Source organism: Martes martes, assembly GCF_963455335.1.
Source record: "Martes martes genome assembly, chromosome: 18".
In the NCBI taxonomy this organism is placed as follows: domain Eukaryota; kingdom Metazoa; phylum Chordata; class Mammalia; order Carnivora; family Mustelidae; genus Martes; species Martes martes.
In genome coordinates this window covers 7014468-7030342 of record NC_137906.1, presented here as the reverse complement: position 1 = coordinate 7030342, position 15875 = coordinate 7014468, and the positions used below count along the sequence as shown (strand labels likewise).

General features: G+C 55.4%; 1 protein-coding gene across 3 annotated transcripts; it reads right to left on the bottom strand.

Moving 5' to 3' along the window:
* Positions 1-8102: 8102 nt before the first annotated feature.
* ZP3 (zona pellucida glycoprotein 3) lies at positions 8103-15208 on the bottom strand. 3 transcript variants are annotated; one of them, XM_080831062.1, is made up of 8 exons: positions 14877-15208; positions 13066-13184; positions 12117-12220; positions 11860-12037; positions 11658-11775; positions 8960-9051; positions 8679-8821; positions 8103-8335 (listed from the first exon to the last, which is right to left on the bottom strand). In XM_080831062.1, exons 1-8 carry the CDS (start codon positions 15192-15194, stop codon positions 8115-8117), a joined length of 1293 nt encoding a protein of 430 aa, XP_080687188.1. In that variant the 5' UTR covers positions 15195-15208; the 3' UTR covers positions 8103-8114. The 3 variants fall into 3 exon arrangements, with proteins under 3 accessions (XP_080687188.1, XP_080687189.1, XP_080687190.1); XM_080831063.1 differs by lacking the exon at positions 14877-15208 and adding an exon at positions 13419-13625; XM_080831064.1 differs by lacking the exon at positions 14877-15208 and adding an exon at positions 13404-13584.
* Positions 15209-15875: the final 667 nt, after the last annotated feature.

Here is a 15875-nt window from a genome sequence, read left to right as displayed (position 1 = left end):
CAGCCCTCTTTCTAGAACTGAAGGGTGACTTTCTCGCTGTGATTTATACTAGGTGACTGCAGTGGCTTCAAGTTAGAAGGGGGACATTTCCTTTCTCTCGGAATCTCCGTATTCTCAGCCAAAACCATCTACGACATTTCCAAAGCACCTAGCATGTGACAAGCACTAGACGCGCATCACCTCACAGTAAATCCTCTCCATGTGGTACGTACTAACATCATCCTCTTTTTTTTGTTTGTTTTATTTTAAAGTAGGCTCCACGCCCCACGTGGGGCTTGAACTCACAACCTTGAGATCAGGAGTCGCACTGAATGAGCCAGCCAGGCGCCCTCTCGTTATCCTCATTTTAAAGATGGGGACACTGAGACAGTTTAAGCGATGTGTCTAAGGTCACAGAGCTGGCAACTGGCAGAGCTGGTCGTGTCTAAGCCCCAACTTGAGCAGCTCGATAGGACTGGCCTTGCTGGGGCGTGGTGGGGGCGGGGAGGGTGGAGCAGACAAAAGGGTCTGAAGCATTAGAAAAGCCTTCCCACCCTCAAAAGGTGTTCTCTTAAGTGCTTCCTTTCTCTTCGGTGAAATGCTTGAGTGATCGTTATTGTCTCCCACATTCCACTGCGCACACTACACACCCACAGGCTCCAACAGAACAACGGTGGCAGGCTGGGCTCAGAAGGTTCTGGAATGTAGGCTCTGGAAAAGGGAGGACCGCTAAACTCGGACAGCAGGAGGAGCTGCAGCTCTGAGGGCGGCTGGATGGGGCTGACCAGGTTGGGACCAGTATGGGGGCCAGGGGCAAGGCCCTGGTGGAGAAGCTTCCCAGAAGCAGGAAGTAGGAAACAGCCTGGAAGGCTCGGTGCGTGGAGTATCTTCCCATGAGGTGGCGCACAACAAGTTGGGCGTGCGGTAGGGAGGCAAGCAAATCCAGGCATCTGGGTAGAGATAGGGATTTGGGAGTCCCAGAGTCCCGGGCAATGCGATGGAGTCACCTGGAAAGACCACGGAAGATAAAAGGTGGGTCCAGGGCTAAGGTACACTGACTTTTGAAGAACAGAGGAGACCTCGAAGTGTCCAGAAAGGAGGCTGGACTGTGGGGGGAGCCCGGCGTGAACGTGGTGGCGGAGAATCAAGAAGAATGTCCCATGAAGGTGGCACTCAGTGGTGACAGACACTTCTGAGAGGCCCAACAAGGTGGTCTGCTGGGAGGGGTGCCTATTCCAGAACCCAGGGCCCCTGCCTCCCAGTTCTGGGCTCTGTCATATCTTGCAGTTTTCAGGAAATGCCCCCAAACCTCCAGCTTTGCCACAGGAAGGCCACTGGGGACTGGAGTGGTTTCCACAGAGAATCATGGGCTCGAGCATGTAGATGCACTTAGATGTCTGTGGCTGGGAAGGTTGTGCGGTCCAGTCCCGCTCTTCCAAGAACAGCCTGTGTCTGGCACACAGCAGGGCAGGGGGCAGAAGAGGCTGCCCCGGCATGTGCGGAATGAGGCTGCTTACGTAAGGTCGCCCGTGACCGGATGTGCCAGGAAGGACACTAGCCAACACAGTCACGTCTGATGAGGAGAGCAGGTGACTTTCACTTTCTTTGTACTCTTCTTGCATCATTTGAGTGTGTCCCAAAGAATAGTTTCCTTTTTTATAACCTGAAAAGAAAGACTATTTTTATTTGGGAAAAATAAAGAGTTTGGGTCGTGAAAAGAAGCGAAATAGGGCAACAGCAAGAGGGAGAATGTGGGGGGGGGGAGGGCGCGGACTTTAAATTTTTAGGTAGGAGGGAGTGAGTGTGCTGTGTTCCGAGGCCGCAGCGGGATGTCTGAGGGGAGCTGGAAAGGAGGGAAACGGGATTGGCCACTTGCAGACTGAACTTTAAACCAATGTCCGGGCGTCTGGGTGGCTCAGTGGGTTAAGCCTCTGCCTTCGGCTCAGGTCATGATCTCAGGGTCCTGGGATCAAGCCCCGCATCGGGCTCTCTGCTCAGCAGGGAGCCTGCTTCCCTTCCTCTCTCTCTGCCTGCCTCTCTGCCTACTTGTGATCTCTGTCAAATAAATAAATAAAATCTTAAAAAAAAAAAAAAAAAAAACAATGTCCGTGGCAAAGGACTGGAAGCAGTCGGGGGATGGTTAAATGACCTTGGAACACTAGTAGGAGGAATGAGGAGGAGTCACAGGAGCTAATAGAACGGTGGCCAAGAGCTCTTGTTAAGTAAAAAAAGGAACTTATAGAGCGTAGAGAATGTGCACCTGTTTGTGTGGCTGGTTTGAAAAATATGAGCGTGCCCCACCCCGTCCACACACACACACAGAGTACGGAAGGGAAGGTTAAAGATGCCAGCCCAGTGTTCCTGGGAGAGGAGCTGCCACATTCCTGGCATTGGCTCTCTGCCCTAACAAAATCGTCTGCCCAGAAGGGGAGCTTTGTTGTTGTCACCGCTGTTTTTTCATGTCTCAAAGACTGGAGTTTGTGCCACCGCCCATAGGCCTCCGAAGGCTCCCTAGCAACTGAGAATGAAATGACGTGGCCCGAGAAAGAATGTGGCTCTTGGCCACAGAATGGGGAGAGCTGGTGGCCAAAGAAACTTAATTTTTTTTTTTCCCCCAGAAAGTCCTCAGACTCCGCTCCAGGGGCCAGGGTTTACCGCTTCCGAAGGTTCCAATCCTGGAACCGGCCCCCAGCTCACCCAGGAACAAGAAAAGATCAACGTAAATGTGGGAAAAGGCTAGACGCGGGGGCCCGGCCTCTCCGCTAAGGGGCTCGAGCACTTTCTGATGTTTTGCTTGGAAAGGCAGAATTTTGTTGCTTGGTGCCTCGGCTAATTGGCTTCCATCTGACACTCTGGGGGGATTGTCTGATTAGAAGCCACAGCTGCCTGGCTCATTATTTCTGATTAATAGACAGCACCTGGCATCTCTGGGCAACGGTGCCCGCTCAGGACCCAGGTGTGACCTACACAGCCAACAAAAGCATGATGGCTTTGCAGCCCCAGGAGTGAAGCCCCTAAAAGCATTATCTTATGTCAGTCCTGGCCCCTTGGAACATGTTTTGAACTGGCTTGTCCTTTTTGCTGGTTCCCTTGCTGCGAGTCTGAAATAACGGATGTACTCAGCTAATTCATCCGAGAAGTTTGTTTTAACACTGGGCAATCTCACTCGACCTCTGCCCTCCGCCCCAGTTCTCATTGTAAGTTAATACTCTGGCATTCTGGTTTGGGAGCCGGAGTTGCTCAAGACAGGGCTCAGGGTGTTGTGTGGACAAGCCAGGTTTCCTAAAGGCTGAGGGCAAGGGCCCCCCCCCCCCAACGAGAGACAGAGCCATCTTTCTGGTGGTGTTTAGCCTTCCCCCCAAAACTTCCATTAGTCCCTAGGAGCTGCTTAGAATCTCTTGCTAAAAATGCCTGATACATCTAACACCCATTAGGCAAGAGTGTGAGTCTTGGACATGGGCAAAAAGACGACTTGATGTCCTCTAGCAACCTTCCAGATTATCTGATTCTATAAAAGCCTGCCTTGCCTACTCTTTTACGTTTTTTTCCCCCCTTTAAAGATTATAGCGAGAGAGCACGAATGGGGAGGCAGAAGGAGGGGGGGGAGGGAGAGGAAGAAGGAGAAGCAGACTCTGTTCTGCAGGGACCCCAACTCAAGGTTCGATCCCAGGACCCTAATATCACACCCGAGCCAAAGGCAGCCTCTTAACCCATGGAGCCACCCAGGCACCCCTAAGGTACTTAAATTAAATACCCCCTAAGGTATTCTGTATATTGTAGAAAGCTTGTAGTAATGCAAAAGATTGCAAAGGATTCCCAGCCCGTCTGTGAAGATGCAATTGATTTCTGCCCTTTGGAGGAAGCCAAGTTTGCATCTATCAGCAAATTCATTTCTGCATTCCTGATTATCTTTATGTAAGTCTTCGGATTCTCCTTTGAACCGGTTTTCACATCTTGCGGTTTCCCTCAAAGAAGGAGTTACCGGACCTTGGACACATTTTCACTTTGTGCAATCATGATTTTTACCCACCCTGCCCAGCCTGGTCCCTTTTAACGACCTCCTCTCCTTTTTCCCCCTGGCTACCAGGAAGCCCAAAGGCAAAGTTTGAAACCCAGGAAGGACTGAGCCACAGGATGTGTGAGGTGGGAAGCTGCCCCAAACACCAGGGCAACAGTGGTTGTAAGCAATGGAAATCCAGACAACCCTCAGGGGCCGGCTCTCTTCCGCACTTCCCCAGACTTCCCCGCCGTCTGGAAGGCAGGGCCCTCTGCCCTCACCTCTCCCCGCCCTGCCCTGCCCCGCCCCGAGGCCAGCTTCGCCCAGAGCAGAGGCCGGTCTCGAACTGGCTGGGGCTGACATCCCGGGTCACATTCTAGTCACACTTCCTCCCCCGCCACCAGATACAGCCACTTCCTGTTCATTCTGAGGACGGCAGAAGTCAAATGAGAGGAGTTCCCAGGATGTCGCAAGCCCCAGAAACAGAAGGGCAGATAACGGATGGGTGGTTGTCCCAGGGACAGTCCCCTCGGCATCCTGTCCTGGAAGTAGCCGTAGCTTATGGAACCCTTCTGTCCCAACACATGCTGGTTGGAGGCGGCGGGGGGGTGGGGGGGGAGTGAAAATTCTCTCGTCCCCAAAAGGTCTCAAATCTGGCTGGTCTAAATTTTGTCACCAGCTAGACCCCAAGACCTGACCTTTCACTGTGCACCTGCTCAAACTCAACTTTGTCTTACACTCCCTCCCTCCCCCCACTCTTCTCGGCTCTTCTTTCCCCTATCTCTGAACTCAGGCAAATGAAACCCGAAACCACCCCTCCGGTGATGGCAGCTGCCCAGACCAGACCTCCCACAGGCCCAGACCACCCCGACCTTTTTTTTTTTTTTTTTAAGATTTTTTTGACATAGAGACATAGAGAGGGAACACAAGCAGGGGGAGTGCGAGAGGGAGAACAGGCTTCCCGCCCGATGCGGGGCTCGATCCCAGGACCCTGGGATCATGACCTGAGCCAGAGGGAGAAGCTTAACGACTGAGCCACCCAGGGGTCCCACCACCCACGTCTTTTTTAGGGATATCTGACTCCGGCCCCGTGCAGTTGGCCCATGGGGTGGTGACCTCTGGACCCACCCACAATCACCTTTACCTGGTTAGAGCACTAAAATCTCCACCCAGCCTCATTTACATAAAGTACAAGGTATGCCTAGGCGCGTTTCCTTCAGGGGCTTGCATCACGTTACACCCACCCTGTATAGGAAGGCCAGGCTTCCTCATCTAATCATCTTAAGTCTAAACAAAAGGAACCCACCCACCCTGCCTCTGTCTCGAGCAGTTATTTGCTCGGCCTGCTGCGGTTTGACATCCCAGCGTGCAAACCGACGTGGGTAAATTACAGGTTGACAGGAGATGGATGAACGGGAGAAAAATCAGATTGCATTCTGTAGGAAGGAACCGCTCCGGTATGCAGCGATCCCCAAGACAAAGGAGAAGTGGAGTTTACAGAACATCTGAGCTAAGGAAGGCGGTGGGCAGGGTAAGGCGATTCACAGGGCAAGAATCACAGGGGTTTGGGGGCCCTGCGTGGCTCAGTCAGCTAAGTGTCTGCCTTCAGCTCGGGTCATGATCCTGGGGTCCTGGGATCGAGTTCGGCATCGGGCTCCTTGCTCAGCAGGGAGCCTGCTTCTCCCTCAGCCTGTCACTCCCCCTGCTTGGGTGCTCTGACAAAATCGTAAAAAAAAAAAAAATGTTTGTCCCCCCACCCTGCCACACACACACACAGACACAGATGGGTCACTCAGATAAAATTTCTGGTAACAACTCCCATTCTGGGAAAGACACTCCCCCCCCACCCCACCCCCGCCCAAATTTCAATACCTCTAGGTAGCTAAGGGAGGGGCAAAAATTTTTCTTAAGCTGTTGGCTCTCCATTGGCATGTGGCCGATCTTGGGCTGAAGGCTGAGAAGCACATTCCAGGGATACTCGTCTGGAGTCCCTTCATTGGATCCCAAGTACCACATTGCTTTTCCCCAGAGCCGGGAAGGCTGGAGAACTCCGTCCGAAACGCGGTGATGCTAAGTGGGAGGAAACAGGCTGGGTGAGGAGTCGAGCCGGGTGGGATGGGACACAGGCCCTCTGCCCCCCCCCCCCGCCCCCTGCCCTGAGTCCTGCTGCGTGAACCAGGAGGCCATCAGGCACCCTCCTCACTCAGCCCCTGGACAGTGTGTCTCACACATGAAGGGACCCGCCACGCCGGGCCAGCAGTGGCAAAGAGCCAGGCTGCTGCTGTGCCTCCAGGCCATGTTCTGCTGTTCCTGAGTCTTCTGTTTTTTAGGATTTTATTTATTTGACAGAGAGGCAGGCAGAGAGAGAGGAGGAAGCAGTCTCCCTAGGAGGCAGAGAGCCCCATGCGGGACTCGATCCCAGAACCCTGGGATCATGACCTGAACCGAAGGCAGAGGCTTTAACCCACTGAGCCACCCAGGCGCCCCGTTCCTGAGTCTTGACATGGACTGCCCATTTGGTGGCTTCTCACACTGTGACTCTTTTTAGGAGGCCTCCCTCCCTCCCCCCTCTTACAGGCATCCAGGTCGTCCATTCTTCCATGAGAAAGTGTTTTTCCTTCTTCTCGTCCGTCCCTCCACAACCACCTCTCCCATTTTGTCCAGCTAGGACCTGCTGTTTCTTCATGGATTTGCTCCAGGATCACCAGCTCCGGGAAGCACCCCCTCCTACCTCCAGTCTTTTACTCCCTCCCATAGCACACCCAGAACTGCTTGGGGTGGGGGGGAGAGTGTGGGGTAGGATTCCTTCCTGATGCAAATCCCCCCCCCCGCCCCCCTGCACTTTAACACACCTGAATCACCTGGAGATTTTTAAATGTAGATTCAATCTGGGACAGGACCCCAGGTTCTGCCTTTCCACTAATCACCCAGTGGTGCTGAATGTTCACACCCCACACTTAGAGGGCAAGAACCAGAACCATAAAACCTTGCTCTGAAGGTCCTTTAAGGCTCTGACAGTGAGAGCACAGGCAGGGGGAGTGGCAGAGGGAGAAGCAGGCTCCCCACTGAGCTGAGAACCTGATGTGGGGCTCGATCCCAGGACTCCAAGATCATGACCTGAGCCGAAGGCAAACACTTAACTGAGCCACCCCAACATCCCCTGAATGTACTCGAAACCTGTCTCTAGGCCTCTGCCAACACATCTGAGCCCCTGCCCTCAGCCAGGCCCCAGGCTGCAGAGACGGAACTATCCCAGAGGCACAATTAAATGTCTTAGAACCAAAAGGAGCTTATGTCCAATAATCCTGCCCAACAGGTGCCAGTCCCATTTTGCCAACGAGCCTCAGCCTCACAGAAGGTACTGGCAAGGCTGGGATCTTCAAGTCAGGGGGCCCTTGACCCAGTCAGGAGAAGGAGTTGGGGTCTGGGGTAAGGTTAGAGCCAGCTAAGGGCCACAGCTGTCAGAGGAAGAGGATCCCCCCCTGCTCTGGAGAGGGGCCCACAAGCTGCTCGGGCACTCCTGGGGCCTGGGAGGAGAAAGCAGCTCCCCCCAGTGACAGGAAGCTTCAAGCAGGGCTCAGGGCATCTGAGGACCCTATGTCGGAGTAGGGGACTTGGCCACAGCCCGCTCCCACTTACCCTATACCCTAGACATGCTCCCCTACGGCAGCCTCGGGCCCAAGGTCACCACTGTCCAGACCACTGCCCTGGACCCGGTCACCTCTGGGTCTCCAGCCTGCTGCCCCTAGAGAAGCCGACTCCGTCCTTTCTGCCCCACCCCAACCCCATCTCAGGTGCATGGGGTCCAGAGACACACCGGGCCCTCTGCTAGCTCAGAAGCGGGGCTGGCAAGGCCCACCGCCCCCTTTTGCCCCCAGTAGCTGACATCTTGGCCTCCTTGGAGCCACAGGATGATGGTCGCCTGGGAAGGTGAGCCCCACTCCTGGGAACGCCCTGTTGCACAAAGCCAGCAAGAGGCAGGCTTGCCTTCACCACCCAGTCTGGCCTCTCCGCTGCGGACAGACCGGCCCATGCTGGACACAGCAGTCCGTGTTGTGTCTATTCTCCCGTCTGCCCCCCTCTCCCCTCCCCCCTGTATGACATCACCGCACCGCACCCCAGAGCTCACTTTCTTCTTTTATTGGGGAACAGACACAGGGCAGATCACAGAGCGGGAAGCAGCACGGCGCCTCCGGGCAAGGACCAGGACGAGGGTAGCCAGAGTCAGGGATAGCACCGTGGCCAGGCCCAAGCCCAGCACCACAAAGGCTCGAGGAGAGGTGGACCCCTCTGCCCCAGGATCACCAGCCTTTCCGAGGAAGATCAGAGGCCCCACGGTGATCTCTGCTTCTTCGGTCACTGAAAGACACAGGGCACCTAAGGGTCACCTTAGTCCCAAAGCAGGGGTCAGATTGAGGGTTTTGCTGTTTCAGCAGATCGAACTAGGTTTTCCTCTAAAAGCTGTGTTATCTCCCCACACTGCAGATCCCACCCTACTCTGAACCCCTGGCTGATGCTGGGGTGGGGGTTGAGCCCCCCCATGAACCCCCCAGGGCTTCTATGTAAGAAAGCCCAGAACAGCCTTCCCCCCAGCAATGAGCAGCCTTACGTGGGGCACCAAGGAGGAATGTCACCCTGCCGGGACAGCAGGTACCTTAGACAGAGGGGAAGGTAAGAGCCCCAGAGGGGTCCTAACACCTACCATGCCTGCGATTTCGGGTTTGGGAAGCAGACTTGCGCCCCCTTCTCTCTAGGTGGGACAGCCTCCTGGAACGGCCTGGAAGGCCACAGCTGCCTTTGTTACAACAGCGACAGATGTCATCAGTGCCTTCTACGGGGGACCACCTGAGCAGGGGGAGACAGGAAGATGGGATGGCTGTGTTGCCCTCAGGAATCAGCGAGCTGCTGATGTCCATACTAGGGGAACAGACCCCAGGGAGGCCACTCAGGCTTGCCACCCCCGTGTCTCAGTCTATCCCTCACCTCCTGCTGGACTTGATAAAGGAACAGGCTTTGTTTAGCTGGTCCGGGACCCGGTCTGCCAGAGTGACCTTCAGATGGCACGTGATATAGATCTAGAGGCAAGAGAGCCGTTACTTGGTGGAATTCTAGGCTGCACCGGTGACTCGAGTAAGCCTGTTCTTTGGAACTCCCCCCAGGGTTACTGGTTATTTTAGAGACAGGAGTAGAGAGTCAGAGAAGCTGTCCAGATTTGAGCAAATGGCAGATCAGATTCTAGATTGCAACCCACCGGCTTTATACACAACAGCTCCCTTCTTCCCCGAATTCCATCCAATCACTTACTGCCCTACGACCTGGGTGGGATAGGGGAATTTTTGACACAAAGCCAGGGCTCAGGTCAGCCCGGGTCCTCTGGGCAGAGGCATCCCCAGGCAGAGGTTTCCCCCCTTCATCCTCCAGGTAGTGTCTTGGTACCCCCTGCCAACCCCACAAGGGCACAGAAGTTCTACCACCTTCTCTGGAAGTCTTCTGCAGAGCCACAAACCTTGGCCACCACCTAGTGGCTGAGCACACCAGCAGGGAAGCCACTTCAGGAATTTGAACAAAAGGATGTACTTCTAGCCACTGGCTTTTTGAATTATTATTTTTTGAACTTTTAAAGTGAACTCTACACCCAACATGAGGCTTAGAACTCAACCCCAAGGTCAAGAGTCCTACATCCCACCAACTGAGCCAGCCAGGCACCCCAGGCTACCAGCTTTCTATCTGCCCCAGCGGAGGGCTCTTGGGTCCCTTAGAATCCTTATTTCAGGGGCACCTGGGAGGCTCAGTGGGTTAAAGCCATGATCCCAGGTCATGATTCCAGAGTCCTGGGATCGAGCCCCCGCATCAGGCTCTCTGCTCAGCAGGGAGCCTGCTTCCTTCTCAATCTCTGCCTTCTTGTGATCTCTGTCAAATAAATAAAGTATTTTTTTAAAAAATCCCTATTTCAGGAAACCACTGCTTTTATCCTCAAGCTTCTTCCCAGCACATTTTTTGATGTTAACTGGGGCCTAGGACTCTGGAATGGTTCTCTGTTCCTCTTGAATCGAGGTTTACTTCTCTGTGCCTGGGACACAGTCAGCCAAACCACCCCACTTACTGGGAGAATCTTCCTAGCACTCAGGCTACCTTCCATCGATTAGCATCATCCTCTGGTCTCTGGTGCCCCGCCCCTCCCCCCGCCCCCCAAATCCCTAGAGATGCAGATACCAGTTCAGGTTGCGTCTGTGCTGACCACCCCCCACATGAAACCTTATCCCCTTTCTCCTCCCCACTAGGACACCTCTGAAGTCAGGGGCACTCCCTACCCCAACTAGGGTCCTCTCCCATAGGACATACAAGGTCACCAATCTGGGTGATCAGAACCCTTTCTCACAGTCTGTCCTTGATCCCCAGCCCCACCCAACCCATCAGGAGCTTCCGGGCATCTCCCCAATAGCCTTGATTCACACCCCTCCTGTTATCAACCCATCGGTATCAAACTTCCTGTTCTCAGGACAGAACTGGGGCGGCGTGGGGGGGGGCAGTTTCAGTGTCATCTACAAATTCACTGTGTTCACCCCTCAATGCCCCTCAGCCATATGAGCCTTTGGTTTAGTGGTTTGTAACCCCAGCTGCTTACTAGAGTCCCCTAGGAGCTTAAGTAGTTTTTGATCACTTCCAAGTAAAACAATATTTTACGGTCATTCATTCACTAGTCTGATGGCAGAAATCTAGATGATAGGTGTATAGGTATTTGCTGTAAGATTTTTTCATCATATGAGGATTTCCATTATAAGTTAGAAAAAGGGTGCTAGTCCTCACCCCAAATCAGTGAAGATACAGGATTATATGACCTTTCCAGGTGCTTAGTACAGAGCCAGAATTTAGGGGGGGGGGAATCCCTGCTACAATCACTTCCTGACCAGCAATTCTAAACTTTGCATCCCCTGCTCCTAGCTCGGGAAACTTAAGATCTACTTGATTTTTATTTGTAAAATTTCACCAGCACTTTCTGGCCAGAGACAGCCCTACCTGTGCTTCTTGCCCCAGCCATCGGAAACAGTCCACACCTTAGCTCCCTTCCTCTCTAGCCCCCCAAGGTTCAGGCTGGGCTTTCTAGCTTAGCAGTTCAAAGGGTGGTTCCCAGAACAGCAAAATCAGCAACACCTGGAGATGTGTTAGGAACACAAAACCAAGTCCTGGGGGTTGGGCCCGACCCATTTCAAGAAATCCCCCCAGATGCTGTTGATGAACTCCAGTTTCAAAAAGTCACTGGCCCAGTGTATGATCAAGTTCGAGAGACTACTGTAGGGAAAGAAATTCCTGCCTGTCATCAGCTCCTCCTGATTTGTTCTAAGACCCCAGATTCTCTCCACCTTTCATGGGTTTCTACCACCCATCCTTCTTCCTTGAAGATCTCACTAGAGCCCACGGCTTTATCTGCCGAGTTCAGAGTTTTGGGACAGGGACAGGGACGGAGCTATCAAGTCATTGCTTAAGGAGGTAGCTGATGACCCCCAGACAGTAAGGCTGGTCAGCCTGCCCTATGGCTCAATCTTATTCCAAGTCCCCGCCCCCACAGCAGGCGCCACACCCAGCGTGGGGCTTGAACTTACAACACTGAGATCAAGAGTCACATGCTCTGACTGAGCCAGCCAACTGGCCCCCCCTAGTTATTTTTTTGAAGGTTCATTACCATGTTTCTGGAGTCATTAGCAAAGTGGAACATGTCCACTGTGAACTGCAGGGTCTCTGGCCTGGGTCTGGGCTCTTTGAAGGATGAAGAGGCATCGGAGAGACCATCCACAAGACAGCTTTGAAGAGAAGGAGGGGACAGGAGTCAGGGGCTGAGGTCAGGTTGCTCTAAAGGCTCCCTAGTGAGGTGGCCCGGCCCTCACCCGTGGAAGTCCACGATGGTGTGATGAGGGGAGGCACTGCGGTCCGGTGTCAGCGTGGCCACGCAGTGGTCCACAAACAGTCGCAGTGGCACGTGGCTACCAGTGTGTACTTCCGCCTGGAGGTGGGCGACGTCTCCCAGCTGGAAGGTGGGGGACCGCTTCTCAGAGCCCCAGTCCTCTGAAAGGCACACAGTCCGGGGTTAGACCAGCAGAGCCCTCCCTGCCAGCCCCCCTTCCTGCCGGCCCTCCCTGCTCACCCTCCATCAGGCGGAGGGAGAAAACCAGCTTCTCCTCTGAGAGCATCGTGGTCCTAAAGGGCACCCAGGTGGGCAGGACGGCCTGGCTGCTCACGTTCCTGTGCCTGTGGAGAAGAGCAGCCGTCCACACCGGTCCCGCGCTCACCCCAGCCGGCTTCGATGGAGTGGGGGCGTGTCTGTCGTTTCTACCTCTCGGCAGAGTCCTCAGCTGGGGCCCACCCAGGCAGCGAGTCCAAGGCCACAGAACAGACACAGAAGTCTGACCCCACCCTTCGGCCCTCCGAACTCCACACCTTCGATGGGTGAAGCCATCGCAGCTGAGGCATGAAAATGGGATACACCTGAGTTCGGAGTTGGGCCTCTAGACCCAGATCGGCTGATCAGGGTTAACCCCAGAGGCTCAGGTTTTGGGTCTGAGGCAGCCAGCCCTCCCTGCTAAGGCTTGATGGGTTTCCCTCACCTGAATGCATGTGTTGGGGGAAGCCAGCGGGCTGTGATCACCCAAGCCTTGAACCTCCCCCTGCGCGGAGTTTTGGTGTTTTTTTTTTTTTTTTAAAGATTTTCTTTATTTGACAGAGATCCCAAGGAGGCAGAGAGGCAGACAGAGAGAGAAGGGGAAGCAGGCTCCCTGCTGAGCAGAGAGCCCGATGCGGGACTCCATCCCAGGACCCTGGGATCATGACCTGAGCCGAAGGCAGAGGGTTTAACGCACCGAGCCACCCAGGCGCCCCTGCACGGAGTTTTTCCCTGAACTTCCAACTTTGAACTTCAAGATGGGCCTGGGCTGGGCAGCCCTGCAGCTTCCAAGAGACAGCGGCAACCCAGCCCATTTCAGAGGCGTGCTCACCGCTCCCTCCTGGGGCAGAGGGCAGTGATCTCAACCCAAGTACTTACTTAGACCTTTCCTTGCCAGATGCCGCTGATGGGAGGGGCCCTGCCCCACACTTACCTGGGATAGTGGCACTCGATGGGAATCTCGGCGCGGTTAGTCCTCAGGATGGACAGGTTTCCCACAGGGCGGGGGCTGTGGATCAGGAAGGTGGTGTACACCAGAGCGCTGTCGGTCACCTGAACGGAACAGGAGGGGTTAACCCCACCAGCATCACCGGCTCATCAGGGCGAGAGGGAGCGCAGCCCAGCGGAGGTGGGGAGAGCCCAGGCCCTGGCCTCAAAGCCCACCCTCCCGCTGACTCGTGGGAACAGGTCCCACCCTCGAACCTCCGTTTCCCGCCCCCAACCCCAAAATTATGATGCCACCCCAAGGGGTTTGGTTGGGCTGTGTCAGACCCAAGCGGTGCCCACCGGCCAGAGGTCTCGGGCACGGGCTCCCCAGCCCAGGCTGCCACCCCCATCCCAACACCGTTTCCTTTTGGGGGTGGAAGGCTGGCGGGGAAGGCCTGGGACCAAGAAAACCATCTTGAAGAACCCAGAAAGTTCAGGAGTTTTTAATTCATGGCCACAGCCGTGAAGACCCAAACTGCCCTTCCTTTTCTGACTTCTTCTCATACCCACATCACAGAAGGGGAAACTGGGTCAGCGGTTGTTTGAGGCAGGAAGAGCTCAGGCAGGTGCTGCTGGTACTGACATCCTCCAAGCCTCCCCCGCCACCACCGCCAGGGGATCTGCCCAAACCACGCAGTCAGTAGGGGAGAGTCTTAGCTTTCTGTTAGCTGGGGCCCCGGATGGACCCGCAGCATCATTTGTGGCTTGCCCAGTTCAGAATTTCAGGGCATCAAACCAACTACAGCGGCGTGAGACAGCGAGGGTCAGGCCCCAAGTGATCATCGGGCAGGAATGGGAGACCCCGCCCCGGAAAAAGGCGGGACCAGGTTGTGTGTATTGGAGTCACCCGGGGGACGCAGTTAGCTGGCTTCAGCTGCTGGTCTGGTTTAGCACAGGAGATGGGAATCAGGGTTTTATACATGCCCCTCCGGTGGTTTTAATGCCCAAGGTTTGGGAGTTACTCAATTAGGATAATTCCTCGAATAACCCCAGAGTTCTCTGGGCTCCCTGTCCTCTTCCTGGGAAAACAAGGGCCGGGAGGCCTCGGGGCAAGCCCTGGGGTGGGAATGGGAGAGCAGCATAGACGATCAGAGCCCCAGGAGGCCTCCGGGTACTTACTGGGCTTGCCCCCACCCCAGCCAAGCTGAGTCCAAGGCCTGGTGGGCAAGAGCCCAGGACAGAGGAGAGGACAGGGCTGGAGGGTGGCAGGAAGTGGCCCAGGGAATCGAGGACCAGCTAGGGGTCCCGCGCCCAGTCCAGCCCTGCCTCGTTGGAAGGCCCCCTTGTCCCTGAATTACTTAGCTCTTACCTGCCTCCCGCATTAAGCATCCCCACCCCCTTCCAGCGGCTACCCCCAGGGGCCCAGTTTGGTCCCCACCCCCTTCCAGCGGCTACCCCCAGGGGCCCAGTTTGTGCCTCGAGTTTCCTTAACACAGGGGTGATCAAGAAGCCCTTTGCCCCCTCCCTCAAAGCCACGTCTCCCCTCGAGGCCTTCCAGGGTTTCAGGGACTCTCAGGAATCAGAGTGGGGGATGCCCTGTCTGGCCCCAAGTGCACGGCCGTCTCTGGCCTCCACCCCACCTACCTGATTCCAGTCACTAGAGGCGAGCACTTGCAACCACCCCCCAAACCACCGATCCCAAACTTCAAGCCTCAGCGGCTCCCCGCCCCCAGCAAGCAAGAGGGCTCCGGCCCAGCCCCACCTCTCCCTGGCCCTGTGTCCATACTCCCCACAGCCACCAAGGGGGCCAGCTCTCACCTGCACCCCATTGCCACACTCGTGCAGCCCGACCTCAAACCTGACCACATCCTCCGTGTCTGCAGAGACCAGGGGCTCACAGTTCTCCGGACCCAGGGTGAGGTCTGCAGGCCGGATGAGCTTCCCAGTACCGAAAAGGTTTTTGCTGACCGTGACCACCAGCTGGGCCTCCAGACACTCCACCACCACAGGGGGCCTAGATGGCAACAGGGAGCTGGTCTCATCACTCCAAATGGTCTGCGAGTAGCATAGCTCCGTGCCTCCCAAGAGCAGAAAGCAGATAAAGACCCCACAGCTCAGGCCCATGGCTGCTCCCATCACTCCCCCTGGTAACGCCCGGGTGCCACCCCCACCCCCAGCCATCTTATACCCCCCGATGATGCAGCCTGCACCTGGGCTCCCATGCGCCTCCTTTCCCCAACCAATCAGTGGGCCATTCCCCCACCTACCGGCTTCGCATCACCTGGGAGCTTGTCAGAACGGCAGACTCTCAGTCCCATCCCGGATTTACCAAGTCAGAATCTGGTTCTGAATCTCTCCCCAAGTGATCTGTGTTCAAGTTACATCTGACAAGCGTGGGCAGGCCATCTTGCCCCTTCCCTACTCCCACTGCCATGTGTCAGTCCTTTGCCGGCCCAGCGAGGGAGTTAAGAGTGGTCCCAGGTCTACGGGGGAGATCGGGAGAAAGGTCTCGAAAGGAGGGTGGGGAGGACTGATCCCGGGCGGCAGGGAGCTCATCCCAAGTGAGAGAACCGGAGGAGGGCTCATTAGGAGACCAGGGAATTTTAGGGGTCGTTGCTCAATTTTACAGGAGGTAGGAGGGGAGGTCAGTTTAAGTGGGTCAGGGGGCTACTGTATCAGTCCTGGTGGGAGAAGGTGAAGAAGGACTGGCAGGGCTGACATTTACATTTACACTGCCGGGAAGCCGGGGAGGAGAACTACGCAGGTTAACAGCACTGGGGCGCCTGGCTGGCTCAGTGGAGCGTGGGACGCTTCATC